This window comes from Phoca vitulina, unplaced genomic scaffold (genome assembly GCF_004348235.1).
Source record: "Phoca vitulina isolate PV1807 unplaced genomic scaffold, GSC_HSeal_1.0 scaffold21, whole genome shotgun sequence".
Taxonomy (NCBI): domain Eukaryota; kingdom Metazoa; phylum Chordata; class Mammalia; order Carnivora; family Phocidae; genus Phoca; species Phoca vitulina.
This window is the reverse complement of record NW_022589724.1, coordinates 20,203,415-20,221,898: the sequence shown is the minus strand read 5'-3', so window position 1 is coordinate 20,221,898 and position 18,484 is coordinate 20,203,415. Positions and strand designations below refer to the sequence as shown.

The following is an 18,484-nucleotide window of genomic DNA, read 5'->3' as shown; positions in this document are numbered from 1 at the left end:
TATGAATAGATTGTGGTCCTGATAAACCAGTAAGGACCAAAATCTGTATGAAGGGTGATTCCAAAGCCACCTTTTAGAGACTTCTAAATACTGAATATTTTATGTTTTATCACTGCCACCACCACATAGACAATTCAAAATTAAAACAATATGAAACTGAAAAAGATAAAATTTGCAAGAATGCCAAAACTAAAATAGCTTTTTTTCCCCTAGATTTTTCAGATTGCAAAACTCTTGCTAAATTCAGTTTAGTATAGCAATTGAAATTGTTAATTCAGGAAACAGGCTGCTTGGGTTCAGTTCCCAATTCTATAACTTAACTGTGTGACCTTGGGCAAGTTCATTATCAGTTTCTTCATCTGTGAAATGGGAGTAATAACAAGACCTTTCTCACAGAGTGGTTGTAGCCACACAGTGAGTTTATATATATATAGCCCTTAAAACAGTGCCTCGCACAGGGTAAGATTTCAGGAAATGTGCCTTATTATCAGCAGAGCTTAACTTTTCTCATTTTCTACTGTTCCTGGGTAAGCATTTGAGGAATTCAGATGATGGTTGGAAGTCTGGAGATTCTTTTCCCTCTTTTATAATTTGTCTATAAGTGATTCCAAGTTAGTTACCATGTAGGAGACTGACAGATGTTTTAAAAGGATGTAATTGCTTCCAAATTAATTTTATGGTTACTAAAGACTTGTTGACTCTTTAAATGTCGTAATGTTGACAGGGGCCTGTAAGAATTCTGCCAGGTGCGGTGGCAGGTGGCCTCCAGGCCTGTTCGGCCACTTGAATTAGTCACTATGACCTTTTGTGTTGAAGCACACTTCTCTCTTCCTCTGTGAGAGCACATGTAGCTCTCACTGTTCAAATTAGATACTTTCATGATATTTAATTAATAACCTAGTTTATATTTTAAGTTTTCTTTTCATAAAACATTGAAAATACACACATTTTAAAAATGTTACTTCAGAAACTTATATAGATTCACTTCCATTCTTGTATAAACCACATGAAAAATAAAACTGGAAATAATAGCCTATGGTTGTGAACATAGCTTATAATCTTGACCTCAATTATACACGTTAACGACTGAGAGAAAGATGTGAATATAAAGTTCTGCCTCATTCACGTACAAGCCATGTGACCGTGGTCAAATTATCCTCTTTTCACTTGCAAAATAGGAATAATATCAGTATCTACACCATTGGCCTGTTGTAAAAATTAAAAGAGTTGTATATAGAGCGTCAATGCAGCCTCTCCTATGGTAACTATTCACTTAATATCATCATTATTGTATGATTGTTACTATTCTTCAAAGACCTCCATCCCTCCTTCCATTTCTAAATGCATTCCCCCAGCTCACTCTTATCGTATCCTTTTCTTTATCCACTCATGGTATAACACAATACTTCTAAGATTACTTCTTTTTAACTAATTTAGTGAAATTAATGAATCTTAACATTTATTGAGTACAAAGCATGCTAGGTGTTTTCATATACACATTCTCATTTCCTCCTCACTGCAAGCTGGTCAGGAAGGTGATATTTTCACAAGTCAATTATTTTGGTCTTAAAAAGTGTTAGTGACTTTACCATGGTCACTCAGCCAGTAGATGACAGAGTTGCAATTCAAGCACTGGTGTCTTTGTTGCCTTTTTCTTCATTGAGCAAAAATATTGACCCTATTTACATGTTCCAGTCAACAGCTTTTTAAAAGTCTTTCTCTGCTGCAGTAGCTCAGGGAAAGTGTTATTATTTCTAAATGTTAACTAAATCTCCAGTTCTGTTTCTCAAGTCTTAATTCTAAGCTACTTCTTTTTGGAAACTATGCTGAAATTATCACAGATCACTTATAAATTTTGATTTAAAAATAATCATTTTTAAGTTGAGAAAATGTGCCTATTTGAGTCTCTCAAGTGAGATGAAAAAATTAAGAATGTAATGAAATACATCACCTCAAGATATTGGTCCTACTCTTTTCCTGTTTCAACAGGTATGTCATTTCAGCACCAAAAGTATTCCGTGTTGGAGCATCTGAAAATATTGTAATTCAAGTTTATGGATATACCGAAGAATTTGATGCCACAATCTCTATTAAAAGTTATCCTGATAAAAAATTTAGTTACTCTTCAGGCCATGTTACTTTATCCTCAGAAAATAAATTCCAAAACTCTGCAGTCTTAACAGTATGTATTTATTCTTCATTTTCTTTATACATACAGGATATTCTCAATAAAATGTGTACCAAGTTTGAATGTTGATAACGTAGAGATTTGGCCATTTGTATCACTCACCACTGTGTGATTACTAAGTGCTGTCAGTCACCAATGATCATATGGATGAAACAGAAAATTCTAAATTGGAGAGTTGTATCTGCTTTTTGTGCAATGCATGTAAATTATGATGTTTGTATTGGAAAATAAAATTGTACTAATGTACATATTTGGAAATGAATTGAAAATACTTGTTTACTGTGAAAATTATCATTACATAAAATAGAAAAATATGAATATGCATCTTGATCTGTAATGCATTGCCTACAAAAACCCAATTAAACTCTGATATTCATCAATTATAGCTTCCAAAGCTAATAAAATTATTGATTACTAAACTGAATAGCTCTCATTGAAAACCTGTAGTTAATACAAAGAATAATATGGATCAAATAACTTTTCCTTCTATTTAGATATCGTAGTGTACCTTGGTTAGAGAAGCACTTGCAACTCATTTCTTATTTAAAATTCTAACTAAAAATTACTTTCATACTCAAAATATTGTTTTAAAGTCTGATAAAAATTCAAAAATAAAAAATGAGAAAATCAAAGACTACTAGAATTGGAAGGGGCTCTGAGGTTCATTTAGACAAGTGTTTATTTTTATTTTTAAAGATTTTATTTATTTATTTGACAGAGAGGTAGGAGAGAGCACAAGTAGGCAGAGCACCAGGTAGAGGGAGAGGGAGAAGCAGGCTCTCTGCTGAGCAGGAAGCCCAATGCGGGGCTCGATCTCAGGACCCTGGGATCATGACATGAGCCGAAGGCAGCTGCTTAACTGACTGAGCCACCCAGGCACCCCTAGACCAGTGTTTCTTTAAAGTGAGCTCTTTAAAAAGAAATTTAAATTTTAAATTTTAAAACAGCTTAAGATTAGAATTATATTGATATTTAGTATTTTGAATTTATTTTGTATATTTGTTTTGATTTTATAACTATGTAAAACTCATAAGCATAAGAAGATTACACCCAGTCTTAGGTTTGTACATATTTAAGTACCATTGTAATAAAAATAAATTTTTATTATATTATAAATAATAAGAAGTCAGCACTGAGAGTCCTCCAGAACATTTTATCCTTTAAAAGAGGTCTGTGTATTACTCAAGTTTGAGAAACACTGATCTAAATACGTTCTAACCAAGTGTAAGAATTTTTTCATTAATGTTCTTGATTGTAAATGCTTGAATTTCTTAAATACTTCCACTTACTAGATTTATTAAGAATTAAAATTAATATCCCAATTAATTTCAGTGGACACTCTTATCTGATGTCACTAAGATGTTTAGTGTGACTGTTACCTTTAAATTTAGATCAATCAAATTTAACTATAATAAAAAATTCAGTTCATGAGTCACAATAGTCCCATTCCAAGTGCTCAAATAGCCACATGTGACTGGCAAGTACCACGTTGACAACATAGATATAGAATGTTTTCATCATCATAGAAAGTTCTCGTGACTCGTGCAGACTCAGTTAATTGAAAGATTAAGTAGAGAATCATAAAACTGCATGCATATCTTCAGCATTTAATTTTATCTTAACATTATAATGTATCTTTGTTTGCCAATTGTTTGATGTCATGCCAAGGTCTTTAAGCATGGGTCCCCCGGTTGGAGTGTCAAATCTTATTTATTACATGTCATACCTTTAACAAATCATCTTTGCTTACAGTTTCTGTTCCTTTATAGTGGAGACGGAGCTTAAAGACACTTGCAAGGTAGTCTGAGTGCAGAATCTTTATAGGCTGTTACTGTCTGTCTTCCAAACTTTGACAGTGCTCTCACGTTTGATTCCACAGCAGTTGATTTTAGTGATTTACTTTTATCCCATGTGTCCAAAGCCTGAGTTTTCATAGAAACACTCTTCTTTCTTTTATTTACTCTTTATGTATTATATTTGCATATCATGCAATGTAAAGTGGATAATTACAATTACATACACCAAATGAGAAAGCATGCAGCTCAATGGGTGAGAGCAGAGGGATAGAGATGTAGTACAATGTGTCCTGAACATCAGTCAGGATGTTGAACTGAGGGAGTGGACAGCATGCTAATCAAGTGCTGACCAAGTGAAAGTTTGTTAAGAAGCTTCTGTGGTAGTAATTTTACTAAATACATATAAAATTTAGGAAACATGGAAACCAAAAGACTTAATTGCTTAAAGCTAAATTTTTACTATGATATTTGACACTGACAGGCTCTGGGTAAAATGTATTCACTATTCTGTCTCTACTACTTTTTAAATGGTTAAATACATATGCTCTTTTTTTGCGTGTTCTAGTGAGGTGACAGTGGTATTTAGATAATCAACATGTTTTATAACCTAAGTTATACTCTATTCTGTCATTTTTTTTTTTTTTAACAGATACAACCCAAACAATTGTCTGGAGGACAAAACCCAGTTTCACATGTATATTTGGAAGTTGTATCGAGGCATTTTTCAAGATCAAAAAAAGTGCCAATAACCTATGACAATGGATTTCTCTTCATTCATACAGACAAACCTGTTTACACTCCACAACAGTCAGGTATGGTATAAGACGCTGCTTCCTCTGGTGGAGAGGGGGTGATTGCCATATTGTAGAGATTTTTTAACACTTGAAATTAAGTGCAGACAAGTTTCCAACTTGCTTAAAGAGTCTCAACTCCTAATGACTTTTACATTTATAAATATCATTTTAATTTAAAATTTATATGGAAATCGCTAAATACATAACTTAAACTTAAATATAAATTTTAAGTTCATATGGAAACTGCAAAATCAACAATTATATTATCTGCCCCATTAGTTATTTCTATGAAGAAAAAAGCTTTTTAAAAATTGTGAAATGTTGTGTTATATCTTATTTATTAAACAAGTGTAAGATGTAATTGCAAATATAGTTTTGACAGTGGGAAAATAATTTATTATAGAGCCATGTTCATAAAAAAAATTCCTTTGACTTTGGAGCTATTCTTCAAGTTCAGAAAATAAATCTAACCCTAGGGGATCAGATATTTCAGCAAAGAATAAACTAGATCACAGAAATATATAGATATTAATTTTCTAAGGGGAATCTACCTAAGAAAATTTCTAATAGAACATGGCTTCATAGTCATGGTTCCTCTGTTAGTGGGAAAAAGGGCAGGATAGAGATAATAGAATTTACCTCACCGAATTGTTGTGAGAGGTAGGTGAATTCATATGGGTAAAGCATTTAAAACAGTGCCCAGAACAGAGTAAGCACTAGGAAAGTGTTTTCCATTACTGTTTAATCTGTGGAATAGCACAAAGCCTTATTTACACAGAAGAAAAAAAAATTACTTAAAAGTAGTTCTCTTAGAAATTGATTAAATCTTGCTATTTATAGCTCTAATATCCTAATCCACACACTTAATCTGCAGATCCTTGAGGGATTTTTAGTATAAGCATCTTTAGGATAAAGGTTTAAATCTTCAAGGCTTTGTAGGGTAAGGAATTTAGCATATTGACCAAAATCCTTCAATGCCATGCAGCCTGTGTCCTGCCTTCCCCTCCAGCTTTCTCAGTCACCATGCTCCCCCTCATCTGTGGAAACCAGACCAAATGACCTCTTTCTATTTGCTTTCTCACACTCTTCCCCCCACCCCCCACCCCCATATGAAGACCTGTATATCTCTGCCAGGTACATTCATTCCCCGCCCCCCCACCCCTCCACTTTGCCTTATTAATACCTACGCAACCCTAACATGTCATCCCTAGAGGGCAGCCTTCTCTGACCTCTCTGATGGCTTCCAATCTCCCTCTTTTTTGCTCTCAGGAAGCCGGGCAGTGCTCTTTGTAATGCTCCCCACCCTGGAATTGTACATACACTTGTGTGATCATGTGTTCACTCTCTCCTCCGCTCCATTGGAAGACTTCCATGCCTGATCTGTCTCACCGCCATATCTCCAAGTGCAGCATAGTGCCTGTACATAGAAGACATTAATAAGTTTTTTAAAACCTAATAAGCCATATCTTTGGTACTAAAGAATTAGATTGATCTTGCCTCTGATACACTGTTGCTATGAAGACAAGATTAATTCTAGTCTAAACACAAACTGGGTTAGAAATTAGATAAGTAGTAGGCATAGAAATAATAATACTAAAATAAAAATAATAAGCATTTATTGAGTAGTTATTATGTGCCAGGCTATATAAAAGCTTTGTTTCATTTAGTTCTCATAACACTATAAAGCAGATACTAGCGTTTCTGTTTTAAGATGAGAGAACTAAGATTTAGAGGGATTTAGTATCCCATTCCAGGGCCACTAGGAAGTGGTAGTCGTGGGAGCGAAACCAAAGTTTTGAACTCCAGGGCATGAGCTCTTACTTTTTTGTGACATACTGCCTCTGGCAGCCTCCCAGTGATGCTCAGGGATGAACTGGGTATGTCCATAATATAGGAGGGAGCACAAAAGGTGGGAGAAGAATATAGGAGGGAGGACGGAAGGTGGGAGAAGAATATAGGAGGGAGGACGCAAGGTGGGAGAATATAAGAGGGAGGACGCAAGGTGGGAGAAGAATATAGGAGGGAGGACGCAAGGTGGGAGAAGGGGGGGACAGCAGAGTGTGTATGTGTGTGGGAGGGATTTACTGAACATTTTGCTTTGACCTTATGGTCTTAGTGAAACCAATTTTGGAGAGTTTAATGTGACTTCTCATGTAGAGCTTTACATAGTACTGACCCTTTAAAGGGCTTATGGCTCCAGTTCAGTTTTATTTTGTGAGTAAAGTTTTGGCCATGAAATGATTTGAGCCTCAGTAAATGAACATCAGAGAAATTACAATATGTCATATTGGAAGGAACTAGAACAGCATGTCTCAAGCAGCTAAGAGTTCAATTCTAGCAGATGCAATTGTTTAAAAGGCAGGGATCTCTTAATGGGCAGAAACAAATGAAAAGAACTAATTTTTCTTGAGCTCTTGCCATTACTCATTTAACAATGATGGAACAATTATAGGATCTGGCTCAATGAATCTAACAAAACCATACAATTCAAAGCTGCCTTTAGCTACAATAAGGGATACTTTGGGGACTTTTTGGTTTTTATATGTGCAAGAGTGTATAATGTCAAAATCAAACTATCTAATTTTCCATTAAAATCTACAACTCTAGGGGCACCTGTGTGGCTCAGTCGTTGGGCGTCTGCCTTCGGCTCGGGTCATGATCCCAGGGTCCTGGAATTGAGCCCCACATCCGGCTCCCTGCTCTGTGGGGAGCCTGCTTCTCCCTCTCCCACTCCCCCTGCTTGTGTTCCCTCTCTCACTGTGTCTCTCTCTGTCAAATAAATAAAATCTTAAAAAAAAAAAAACTACAACTCTAATATGAGACAATATAGTATGCTCCCATATAACCATATGGGAGAGATCACTATTTTGCTACTATGAAATTCTCAATAAACAATGGTCTAATGTATGTTCCCAAAAAGTTGTATGGAAATACATTTTAATAAAGTGGACTGTACTTTAAACTCACCTGGAAAAGTAGCTCTTTGAAGGAATCCAAGAGGGTTCTCTTTAAAGGAAAATAATCTTTAGTAATATATATGTCTGTAAACTAACTTTTTCTTTCCTTTAAGTACGAATTTTTGTGATATGATTTTTTAAAAATTATACTCATCTCCTTTAAGGATGATTATTGTAAAAAATCAAAATACCCTGTGTTTAGCAGAGGTTTTGATGATATCAATTGTTCTTACAGTAAAGGTTAGAGTTTACTCACTGAATGACGACTTGAAGCCAGCCAAAAGAGAAACTGTCTTAATTTACATAGTAAGTATGTTATTTATTTATGTAATAATTTAATTCATCTTTAGGATAAGATACATTGTTCCATAACCCTGCCCTAACACCACACTAACTCATTCAATGTTGGGTAAATGGTTACTGAACATCTTCTGTAAGTATAACATTGTAAATCTATATGTCTGCAATAGATATATGTAAAATGCTCATGAAAATTCACTTTCAGCAAGTTATGATTTTGAACTAAATCCTTGAAATATATACTTCATGGTTTCTTTCTTAGAGAGCATCAATCAATCACTATGAATTGATTGAATATTAATTGAATATTACATATGAGATTTTTGATTTGTACAATTCAAGATAAAGAATTACAATCTGGGCACTTACACTTAAGAAACTGAGGTTAGTAACATACTAGCACATGTGAAAAATAGTGTTAAACCATGAGATAAGGATCAGCAGTTATCAACACTTTACCAGTGATGACATGATGACATGTGTAACAGATGACATGCCTACGTGCAACAAGCTCCCATGGTCTTACCCAGTTTGTGTCACAACCCTACAAAATTATTGTGGGGAAATAACTGCCCACCTATTAACAGTAGGTATATTACCCATGGCCCTTCCCTGTAGGCTGCAGCACCTGTTTTCCTACTAACAAACCCTAGAAGATAAAAACCCTTACCAGAACACATGTAAAAAAGAGGAATGTATACGGATAACTTTGAATGCTTTATAGCCTACACAAATCATAAACCTTTCACAGACTTTAACGTCTGACTATTTTATAGTGGATTACTTGTGAAACATCAGAGTGTGCCAAGACTGTGGTTGATGACTATTGATATAGACCGTAAACTCCCGTAGTCCAGAAAAGAGATCAGGGAGGCTAAGGGACCCGTCAAGGTAGAGGTGAGATTTGAACTGGGCCTGGAACAATGAGTAGAATTGAGAGCAGTGGAGAAGACATGGGCGGGTTGCTGGAAAGGAGCAACAGACAGCAGTCCGAGGTGAAAGGGATCGGACATGAAGAAAGCAACCTGATTCCAGGGCAGAGGCATCCCTGGGACCAGAGAGGTAAGTAAGATTTGAAAGTTAGGCTAGGGCCATAGACTTGGATCACCAGACCTGGAAGTGAAGACTTCACACGGCAGGTGGTAGGGAGTCCCTGCAGATTTACTGAAGGGACAGGACTAAGGATGGAAGGGAAATGTGTAACCGTGAACTCCACTGCGGTGGAAGTGAAGGAGTATGCAGTGAGGGAACCCTGGGCTGGGCTGCGGCTGAAGCCCTGATGCAGGGAGAGAGAAGCATGCTGTCAGCAGCAGGAGAAATGCAGAGAATGGCCTCCCAGACAGCCTGAATCAGGGTGGGGAGAGTCACATGGAATGCCGCAGGGAAGTGGATGGGAAGCTGACTTGTCCTAAAGCTGTGCGTCTTTTCCTCTGGAACCCAAGATGTGAGTGTCGGAACACACGTACACACTGGGTAGATACTACAGGACAAAACCACACTTAGAGTACAAACCAAACAAACGATACAGTGGGGCAAATGACACATGGGCTCAGAAGGCAGACCAAATGGAGGTAAGAGTCACGGCTGACAGTGATCCTTTTCTGGAATAGAATAGGTTTCAATTAAAGGAATAGACACAGAGTTTTACAAAATAGTGAAGAACTTCCTATTAAGAAATAGCACGAGTTTTCCAATGGCAGCAGGAAGGACTAAGAAGTGAGATAGCAAATAAACTGGCCGAGTGGTATAGGGAGTCTGGAAGGGAATGAAGGAGAGTGTCCAGCTCAAATGCACTTTTTCTATCAGAAAATACTAGAGGATGTGGACAGATGCTTTTTATTTTATTTCTCCTGGTTGAGCTTGAGTGATGAAAAATCCTGGCACCACACAAGGAAGAGTGGATGCCAGTTGTCTCATGTAGGAGCTGCCCCAGGAAGAGAGGATTGAGGAATCTGATCCCAGAGCGGCAGAGAATCAGTATACAAGAAGTGTCCTGAAAATAGTGCTCAAGAGAGATCATCTTAGAAGCACTGTGCATGATCAATTGCAGGGATAAAGAGCAGCCCAGATGATATTTAGCTGCGATCCTTACCCTTGTTCAGAATAGATCTTTTTAAGTCCAGGGAAAAATACCTTAAAATCCTGGCCATGAATTCCACAGTCATGACACATGGTGGTAAATTTCTGTGTTAAGGTCAAAAGCAACCTCTACATGTAGTCCATATTTTGATAATTTTCAAACCCACACACAAAGCGGAGTTTATGGGGAAGCTTTATGAAAACTTTCAAGTTTGTTTAACCATTTTGAGTGTTTTATCAAGTTCAAAATGTCCATAGTACACAGTTATAAAATGTCTAGCTAGTTAAAGCATTTTATAGTATATTTGCTTTAGAAAACTTCAAATGAACAGATACGAAATTTAGATTCTGGTATCTATAAAGCCTGTAAGTTCACATTTGGTTAGTTGTAACATCAATTATTGTTACATTTCTTTTTTTAGTTATGCAATAGAAAGTTGAGTCTTTTCTGGATAATTGAGGCTAGGATATCCCGGATACCAATATAAACCTTCTTTCCCTCCCTTCCTCTCTCTCTCTCTCTCTCTCTCTCTTTCTCTGTGTGTGTGTGTGTGTGTGTGTGTGTGTAGCAGGAGGTGGAGGAGAGTTTCAAAAAGAAGGGAAGTAGCTTAAATGAACCCTATTTGCCTTCCACAACATTTAAGTGATCTTCCTCCTTCATATTTAATTTGAAGACGTAGATATTTGTTAGTAAATACTTCTGTAGGTCAAAGATATTATAATCAGCTGATTTTTTAAATGTGGCTTAAGTGCTTTGAGGATGTTTGTTTTTATTCAAAGGATCCCGAAGGATCAGAAGTGGACATTGTAGAAGAAAATGATTATACTGGAATCATCTCTTTCCCTGACTTCAAGATTCCATCGAATCCTAAGTATTTTAAAGCATTTGTTAATAAAGTTTTCTCTAGAAAGCACATCTGGATCTTTGGGTTGTGAGGCAGATAACCAGTCAAATGGAGCTACCTGGTGTTAACAAAGGGCATAAGCGTGGAAGAAATGAGGGTGTGCAAAGGAGTGTACTTGGGATGCGCACGGGGTGGTGTCCAGAATTGTTGCATCACTATATCGTATGCTGAAACTAATATAACACTGTATGTTAACTCACTGGAATTGAGATGAAATAAAACAGATAAAAAGTAGAAAGACCCTAAAATTTTTTAAATAAAAAATGAAAAGGACATAATGTAAGTTTGAACATTAAAAAGAAAATTTAAGTCTAATGAGAAGTGAGGCTCAGTTTCTGGCAAACAAAAACCTCCCAATACTTCCCACCAATCCTCTTTATATATAGAAATAAAAATTTAGAAGAGGCAAAAATAGTCCGTGGGCTTTTTTTCATTAAAACCATCAACCTTCTACCCTTCAAGGAATCTAATACACTATCAGTCTAAAAGGCTGGAGTGGTCCCATGCCTTGCTCTGAGAGTTATAAAAATATTGATCCTCCATAGTCTTTGTCTGCATAGATTACCAGAAGGCAGATTTCAAGAGGCAGAATGTTCTCAGAGCCATTTTCTTTTTTGACCTCATATTAAAGGATTTAAGAACACATTTTAACAGAATGCAATATAATAAATATTTGGTGAACACATTCCTGGTATGTGCAAAGCACATAGGGAGTGAGATATACAAAATAGAAATGAATAATTCACAGTCCCTGCCTTCAAGGAACTTATAATAGAGTAGGAAAATAAGTGTACTTATAAATGGTTAAATATAACTTTAAAGCAGAATCTCCTTGTGGTCATTTTTCTGCCCTCTGGAAGGGAGTTCACAATTAATTTGTTGTTTGTAGTTAATTCACTGAATATTTTCTAGAAATGTGAGTGAAATTGGGGATTTAATTTTTAAATTGTATACTTCCTTGAAAATACTACATGCTCTATAATACAGAATTGATCTTATTACTTTATAATTATTATCATTTATCCAACTATTATCCAACTTTATCTTGTGCCATTTGCCCCTTGACCGATTACGTGTCAGACATGGTGGTCTCTCATGATCACTACTTTTCTATCCCAGTACCTTTGCACATGTTGTTCCTTCTCCTTAGAATGTGCTTCAGCTTGCTCTTCACAAGGCTGCCTTCTCATTCTTTAGGACACAGAGTAACTGCTCCCTTTTCAAAGAGGCTATTCCTGGATGCATAGTTTATTGTAGTCCCTCTCTTTTTCTAACTCTCTTATTTATTTACTTCATGGCGCTTATCTCAATGTTACACTTATTTATTTGTTTGTTTATTTGCCTTTTTGTTTTGTCTGTGTTGTTCACTGTTGTATCTTCAGCACTTTAACATAACAGGCACTTGATACATATTCATTGAATTAATGATGATGATGATAGTCATAATATTAAGTGTATTGATTGCATAACCAACGTGCAAGATAAATATTATTTTTTTCATTGCACAAATGAGGTTAAGCAACTTGCCCAAATCCAATCTGCCAGTAAATGGAGAAGCGGGAATTGGAAATCCCATGGACTGTTAGCTCTATGAAGGCAGAAATTCTTCTATTTTGTTCATTTTTATCTCCTGTTCTTACTCCAGTGCTCAGTAAATATTTTTAAATGAAGATTGTTAATTAAATTCTGGTCATTTTCCTCTTTAAACGAACCATACTTTGTCTCTAACCATAACTTCTTTTATGTGAGGTGTGAGTTTTATCATCTGGATCAGCTTGACCTGTTGTATGTTTCTAGAGACGTTAGTATGGATGTCCTACTATAGTGTGGATTTTAGTATTATGTTAGTATAATTATGGTCCAGGATTAAGTTAATCCTCAAGTTTCATAAACTCTTCAAATCAAAGCTATTGACTATATTAAGACAAAATACCTGAAAAAATAACACAATATATGAAAGACATTAATGAACAGTTTTTATTATTTCTGTTTATTACTTAAAGTTCTACACAAAATGGCTAAATACATCTCTACTTTCTTTTTCCTCTTTAAAACAGCAATCGATTAGATTTCCTCTGGGCAAATTGAAAACATTTGATGACTTCTATAAATTTGAATATTTTTTCTCCACAGATATGGTGTGTGGACAATCCGAGCTAAATATAAAGAGGACTTTTCAACAACTGGAACCACATATTTTGAAATTAAAGAATATGGTAATTTGTGACAATTAAAAGTTTACCTGTAAAAAGTTAGTGTTTTTGTAGTTACACTTTTCATTAGTGAACTTAATGCCAAGTCACTCCCAGATGAAGATGAGGCAGCCTGGCTGGGATGGTTAGAAGTACTGGTTGAGGAGGTTGGGGGGGTGGTCGTTGTTGGAATGCCTAGACTCTAGTTCCAGCATGCCCTTGTTACCCTTGAACAAGCTCATCAAGCTCTCTGGACTTGTGTTCCTCATCATAGAGCCAGAAGAGACCTACTGCCCCATGGAGCTTGATGAGTTAAGGTCAAAAATTATGATTTTAGAAGAAACTTAAATAGGCAGAGATGAGGTGAGCAGAACCCAGTAAGACTAATGATTTGCTCAAGTCATTACAACCAATTAGTGACAGTACAAGAACAACTGGATTTCCATCCCCCGTTCAGTACTATTTGCCTTCTGGCTCACAAATCCCTAATATATTTATCTGAAAATGTAAGATATTCTTATTTTGAAATCAATCATATTAATGGACTAATAATTAACATATAAATAGCTTATCTTTCCGTTTCTTTTTCTTTTTAAAGATTTTATTTATTCATTTGACAGAGAGAGAGAGAGAGCACAAGAAGGGGAGTGGCAGGCAGAGGGAGGGAGAGGAAGAAGCAGGCTCTGCCCTGAGTAAGGAGCCCAATGCAGGTCTCAATCCCAGGACCCTGGGATCATGACCTGAGCCAAAGGCAGACGCCCAACTGACTGAGCCACTCAGGCGCCCCTATCTTTCCATCTCTTATAGTTGTTTACTAGAGCACTTAGGTGTTCTGATACCAAATTTAGATTTCTTTTGCTTGAAGTCATTTTTTATTCCTCCAGGAGACTTATAATATGGAGAATAAGTACATAAATTTTAACGATTAGCAAACAAAACAGTGACCAAAAAAATTTGTTACATTGAAACAACTTTAAAGATTATGGGCTCTCAATAACCTATAATCCTAACTGATCTTCCTTCCTCCAAGTATTTTTACTGCTTCCTGTGTATATCTAGAATTCATCCACCTCTTACTATCTGTGGCCACCCTCATCAATTCATCACCAGGCTCCCTCCTGGACTACTGCAAAAGCCTCCTAATTGCTATCTCTTCTTCCAAGCTATTTTCACTTGGTATTGGCCAAAATCTTGAAATGCAAATCTCATCATGTTATTTCACTTTTGAAAAGTCCCCAATAGTTCCTCCTTCCTTTGCTAATGAAAATCAAAATCCTAATTTTGAGCTGGCCCCCACCTTCCTCCTCTCGAGCCTCATTTTATACCATTCATCCCCTTCCCTCCAGCAGTGGTGACTTTGGATATGATGTTCCATCTGCCTAGAATACTTTTCCCTCCCTGATTACCTAGCCAGCTCCTACTCATCTTTCAAGTCTCAGCTGAAAAGCCATTTATTCAGCAAATCTTTTCTTAACTTCTCTTTCCTGAGAAGTATTCCCTATACTTATATATTGGTTTTCATAACTGTGGTGTAGGTGTTTATCTGGGTAATTATTTGCTTATCACTGTCTTCACTGCTTGACTGTGAGTTCAGTAAGGACAGGATTTGTGCCTTTCTGTTCACTGGGATATCCCCATTAATAGGAGTGTGCCTGCTGTCTAGCAAGTAGGTACTAGACGAAAGGATGAAATGTTTTCCTCCACCTCATACCATAGAGAGAACACACCTGCCTTCATCTTTGGTAACACAGGAATGCAGCCTAGAGCAACAAAGTGCGTTCCTCTTTTAGACTTCTCTATCTAGAAAATATGAGCCATATCTGAAGCCAACTATCTCACTTATACTTATGTGTCAATCTTTATCCAGAATATCAGGGCCACTTGTTACCCAATTTTCTATTAATGGTTGTGCTGGTTAATAGAATTAGAGTTCATAAGCCCTGGTACATGGTCTTAGTTAGTCTAAAGAGAAGGCAGTGCCATTTTGACAGGTGAAATGATTTTCTCTTGGGCAATCAATGAGAGAGAGGGAGAACGCCTTCCTTTCTGCCCTAATTTTAAATTTTGCATAGGTGGTCTTTCTTTTAGCTAATTGTAAGCTTTCTCTTCTTGACTAAAGTCAGAGTTTTATGTTGGAATTTGGAGACCAGATGGGTTTTATCTACGAGAAATAAGAGGGAACTCTTAAATGAGCAAGAGTTTTCATTTTCTATTTTCAATTTAATAAACCTTCATTGAGTGTATACTATGTTTAAGACTCATGAAAAGGGTGGGAGGGGGAGAGATACAAAGATACATAGAGTATAGTCTTTTCTGTTTTCAAGGAGCCCATACTCCAGTGAAGGAAATAACCAATTGCCTATAATAAGTGCTATAGTCGAAGTAGAAGCAAAGTGCTTCTGGTACATAAAGCTGGAGAGACCACTGAAAGGTAGAGTGAGAGGTGCCCCACGGATATTGTTGACAATGATGATGATGATCTTGACGATGAAAAGGTGGATGTTGTGTTGATGTTACAGCTTGTCCAACTATACCAGAAAGAAGGCTACTCTAACTTAAATGGTAAAATCACCTCTTTGTTTTTATTTTCAGTGATGCCACATTTTTCAGTCTCAATAGAACCAGAAAAGAATTTCATTGGCTATAAGGACTTCAATGATTTTGAAATTACTATAAAAGCAAGGTAAAAAGTTTCTTTTCTTTTCTTTTCTTTTTTTTTTTCAGATTATCCAGCTAAATCAAGTGCCAAGTCTTGTTGGTGATAGTTGCTCAAGTGAGAAGTGTGATTTTCCTCCACTTTATTGAGATATCATTGACATGTAACATTGTGCAAGTTTAAAGTGTACAATGTGTTGACCTAATACACACATATATTGTTGTGATCTGTGATTTAATGGAAGTGTTTTCTATGACTTTGGGATTGACTGATTGAGGAGACATCAGGCCTATAGTTTATTTACTCATTCCAATTTTCACTGATTCTGATTTTAGCTTTTTTGGTTACTCAACAGCAAAAATATCCTAAAGTTTTAAGTTCAATGTGTATGTTTAGGAACCAGCATGACTTAGGATATTGGGGGACTGAGATATGAAGCCTTTACTTCTTGTCATTTTTTTAAAAAATATTTTTTATTTATTTATTTGACAGAGAGACAAAGGGAGAGAGGGAACACAAGCAGGGGGAGTGGCAGAGGGAGAAGCAGGCTCCGTGTGGAGCAGGGAGCCCGATGTGGGTCTTGATCCCAGGACCCTGGGACCACGACCTGAGCCGAAGGCAGATGCTCAACCGACTGAGCCACCCAGGCACCCCACTTCTTGTCATTTTTTAATGGCTTAATCAACCAGCTAATGCTACATGACTACTTCAAGACCCAATGCTTTAAAACCACAACCATTTACAAGACAGCTGGGCAATTTCGCTGAATGTCAGCTGAGCTCACCTGTGTGCCTGTAATCAGGTGGCAGGTCACCTGGGGGCTGACTGGTCTAGGGAGGTCTTACTCACATGTCTGGCAGTTGACTAAAGTGACAAAGACTGTTGGACCTGGTGTCTCTCTCATCATCCAGCAGATTTGCCTGTAGCAGCAGCAATGCCCACAGAAAGAACGTGGACGAATGGAAGTCCTCCTGAGACCTGAGCGTAGGACTGGTTCACCAGGACTTCTACCACATTCTTTTGTCCAAAGCAAGTTATAAGACAAGCCCAAAGGAAATAGATTCCCTTCATACCTTTCATCTGCAAGGAGCTACAAAAGTGGTGGATTTACGGGGCGGTGGAGAATTGCCGTTAGTTTTGCAAGAAAACTCAGGTCATTTAAAAATGACAATATAGGGTGCCTGGGTGGCTCAATCAGTTAAGTGACTGCCTTCAGCTCAGGTCATGATCCTGGAATCCCAGGATTGAGTCCCCGCATCGGCTCCCTGCTCAGTGGGGAGTCTGCTTCTCCCTCTGACCCTCCCCCCTCTCGTGCTCTCTCTCTCTCTCACTCTCTTTCTCTCGAATAAATAAATAAAATCTTAAAAAAATAAAAATGACAATACAATGTAGTAATTAGTAACAATAACCAATTTATATAACTGTATGTGTTGGGCATTTCTCTAAGTACTCTGTATATATTAGCTCACTTAATCTTTATGAAATCTCTGTGAGGCAGATACTATTTCTATCTCCATATGACAAATACAAAAACAGAGGTATATAAACATTAAGTTATTTGCCCAAGATCACACAGCTAGTAAGTTGCATGGCCTGTCTGGTTTCAGAATTCAAGCCCTCAGTACTACCCTATCCTGCCTTTCTTATTAGCATTTATTCATAAGATGGAGTGTTACATAGCTTAAACCAACACAAAGGCTCGTTTGACAGAGAATTCTAGAAACTGACTTCTTTTAATGGAGACACTTTGTTTGTTCAGACTATGGATAAGGAAGGTTAGCTCTTGCTATAGTGTTATTTGCTATGCAGCAAATTTCCTTTAGCCTCATTTTAATTCCAAACTAAAAAGGAAATATGCAGTTAGAATGTTAAAAAAGAACTTATATTACAATAAGATTGGGCATGCTGCTTTTAAAGATGTAAAAGAAAATAGGGAACTGAGCCCCACTGATATCAAAATCATCAAGGAAGCAGTATATCCTGGTCCTGGACCTGAGACCTTTTGATCTCCTCAAGATCCGTTTTTTCATCTCGCACAGAGTAATAAAAATCTGCACTTTGGTTTTATTTTTATAGCTTTATGAGGATGAAATGTAATAGTGGATGGAAGACACATGAAAGTGTATCAAGTGCTTTACGTAATTTTAAATTGTTACGTTGGATCTGAATTTTATTGTAACCATGTTAGCAAAACAATTTTATGGTATTATTGTTTGGCAGATATTTTTATAATAAAGTCGTCACCGAGGCTGAAGTTTATATCACTTTTGGAATAAGAGACGACTTAAAAGATGATCAAAAAGAAATGATGCAAAAAGCATTGCAAAACAAAATGGTAAGATGTTAAGATGGGTTCACTTGTACCTAAAGACACATCAGGAAGGCTGGAGAAAAGTCACTTCCAAATCATCTAGTCCAACCCCTCATTTTACACAGGTGTGGGAATCAAAGCTAAAATGCTCTCTTGGCTTCTCCTGGTCCTCAGGATAAAGTCCACTGTCCGTGACATCAGCTTCCCTCGCCAGCCTATCTTGCGCCCCATTTCCTCTCCCTGGTGCTGGTCACTCCAGTTCCTGGAACTTACACTAGTCTCTCTTGCCTCCAGGTGTTTGCAATG

At 36.9% G+C, this 18,484-nt stretch overlaps 1 protein-coding gene across 1 annotated transcript in view; it reads left to right on the top strand.

Moving 5' to 3' along the window:
* C5 (complement C5) overlaps positions 1 to 18,484 on the top strand; it is an 89,988-nt gene that overhangs the window by 1,678 nt on the left and 69,826 nt on the right. Inside the window, exons 2-8 of the mRNA XM_032418622.1 lie at positions 1,990 to 2,182; positions 4,634 to 4,796; positions 7,971 to 8,041; positions 10,895 to 10,986; positions 13,153 to 13,235; positions 15,804 to 15,894; positions 18,088 to 18,202. Coding sequence (XP_032274513.1) covers positions 1,990 to 2,182; positions 4,634 to 4,796; positions 7,971 to 8,041; positions 10,895 to 10,986; positions 13,153 to 13,235; positions 15,804 to 15,894; positions 18,088 to 18,202 — 808 coding nt within the window. The remainder of the gene's footprint in view (positions 1 to 1,989; positions 2,183 to 4,633; positions 4,797 to 7,970; positions 8,042 to 10,894; positions 10,987 to 13,152; positions 13,236 to 15,803; positions 15,895 to 18,087; positions 18,203 to 18,484) is intronic.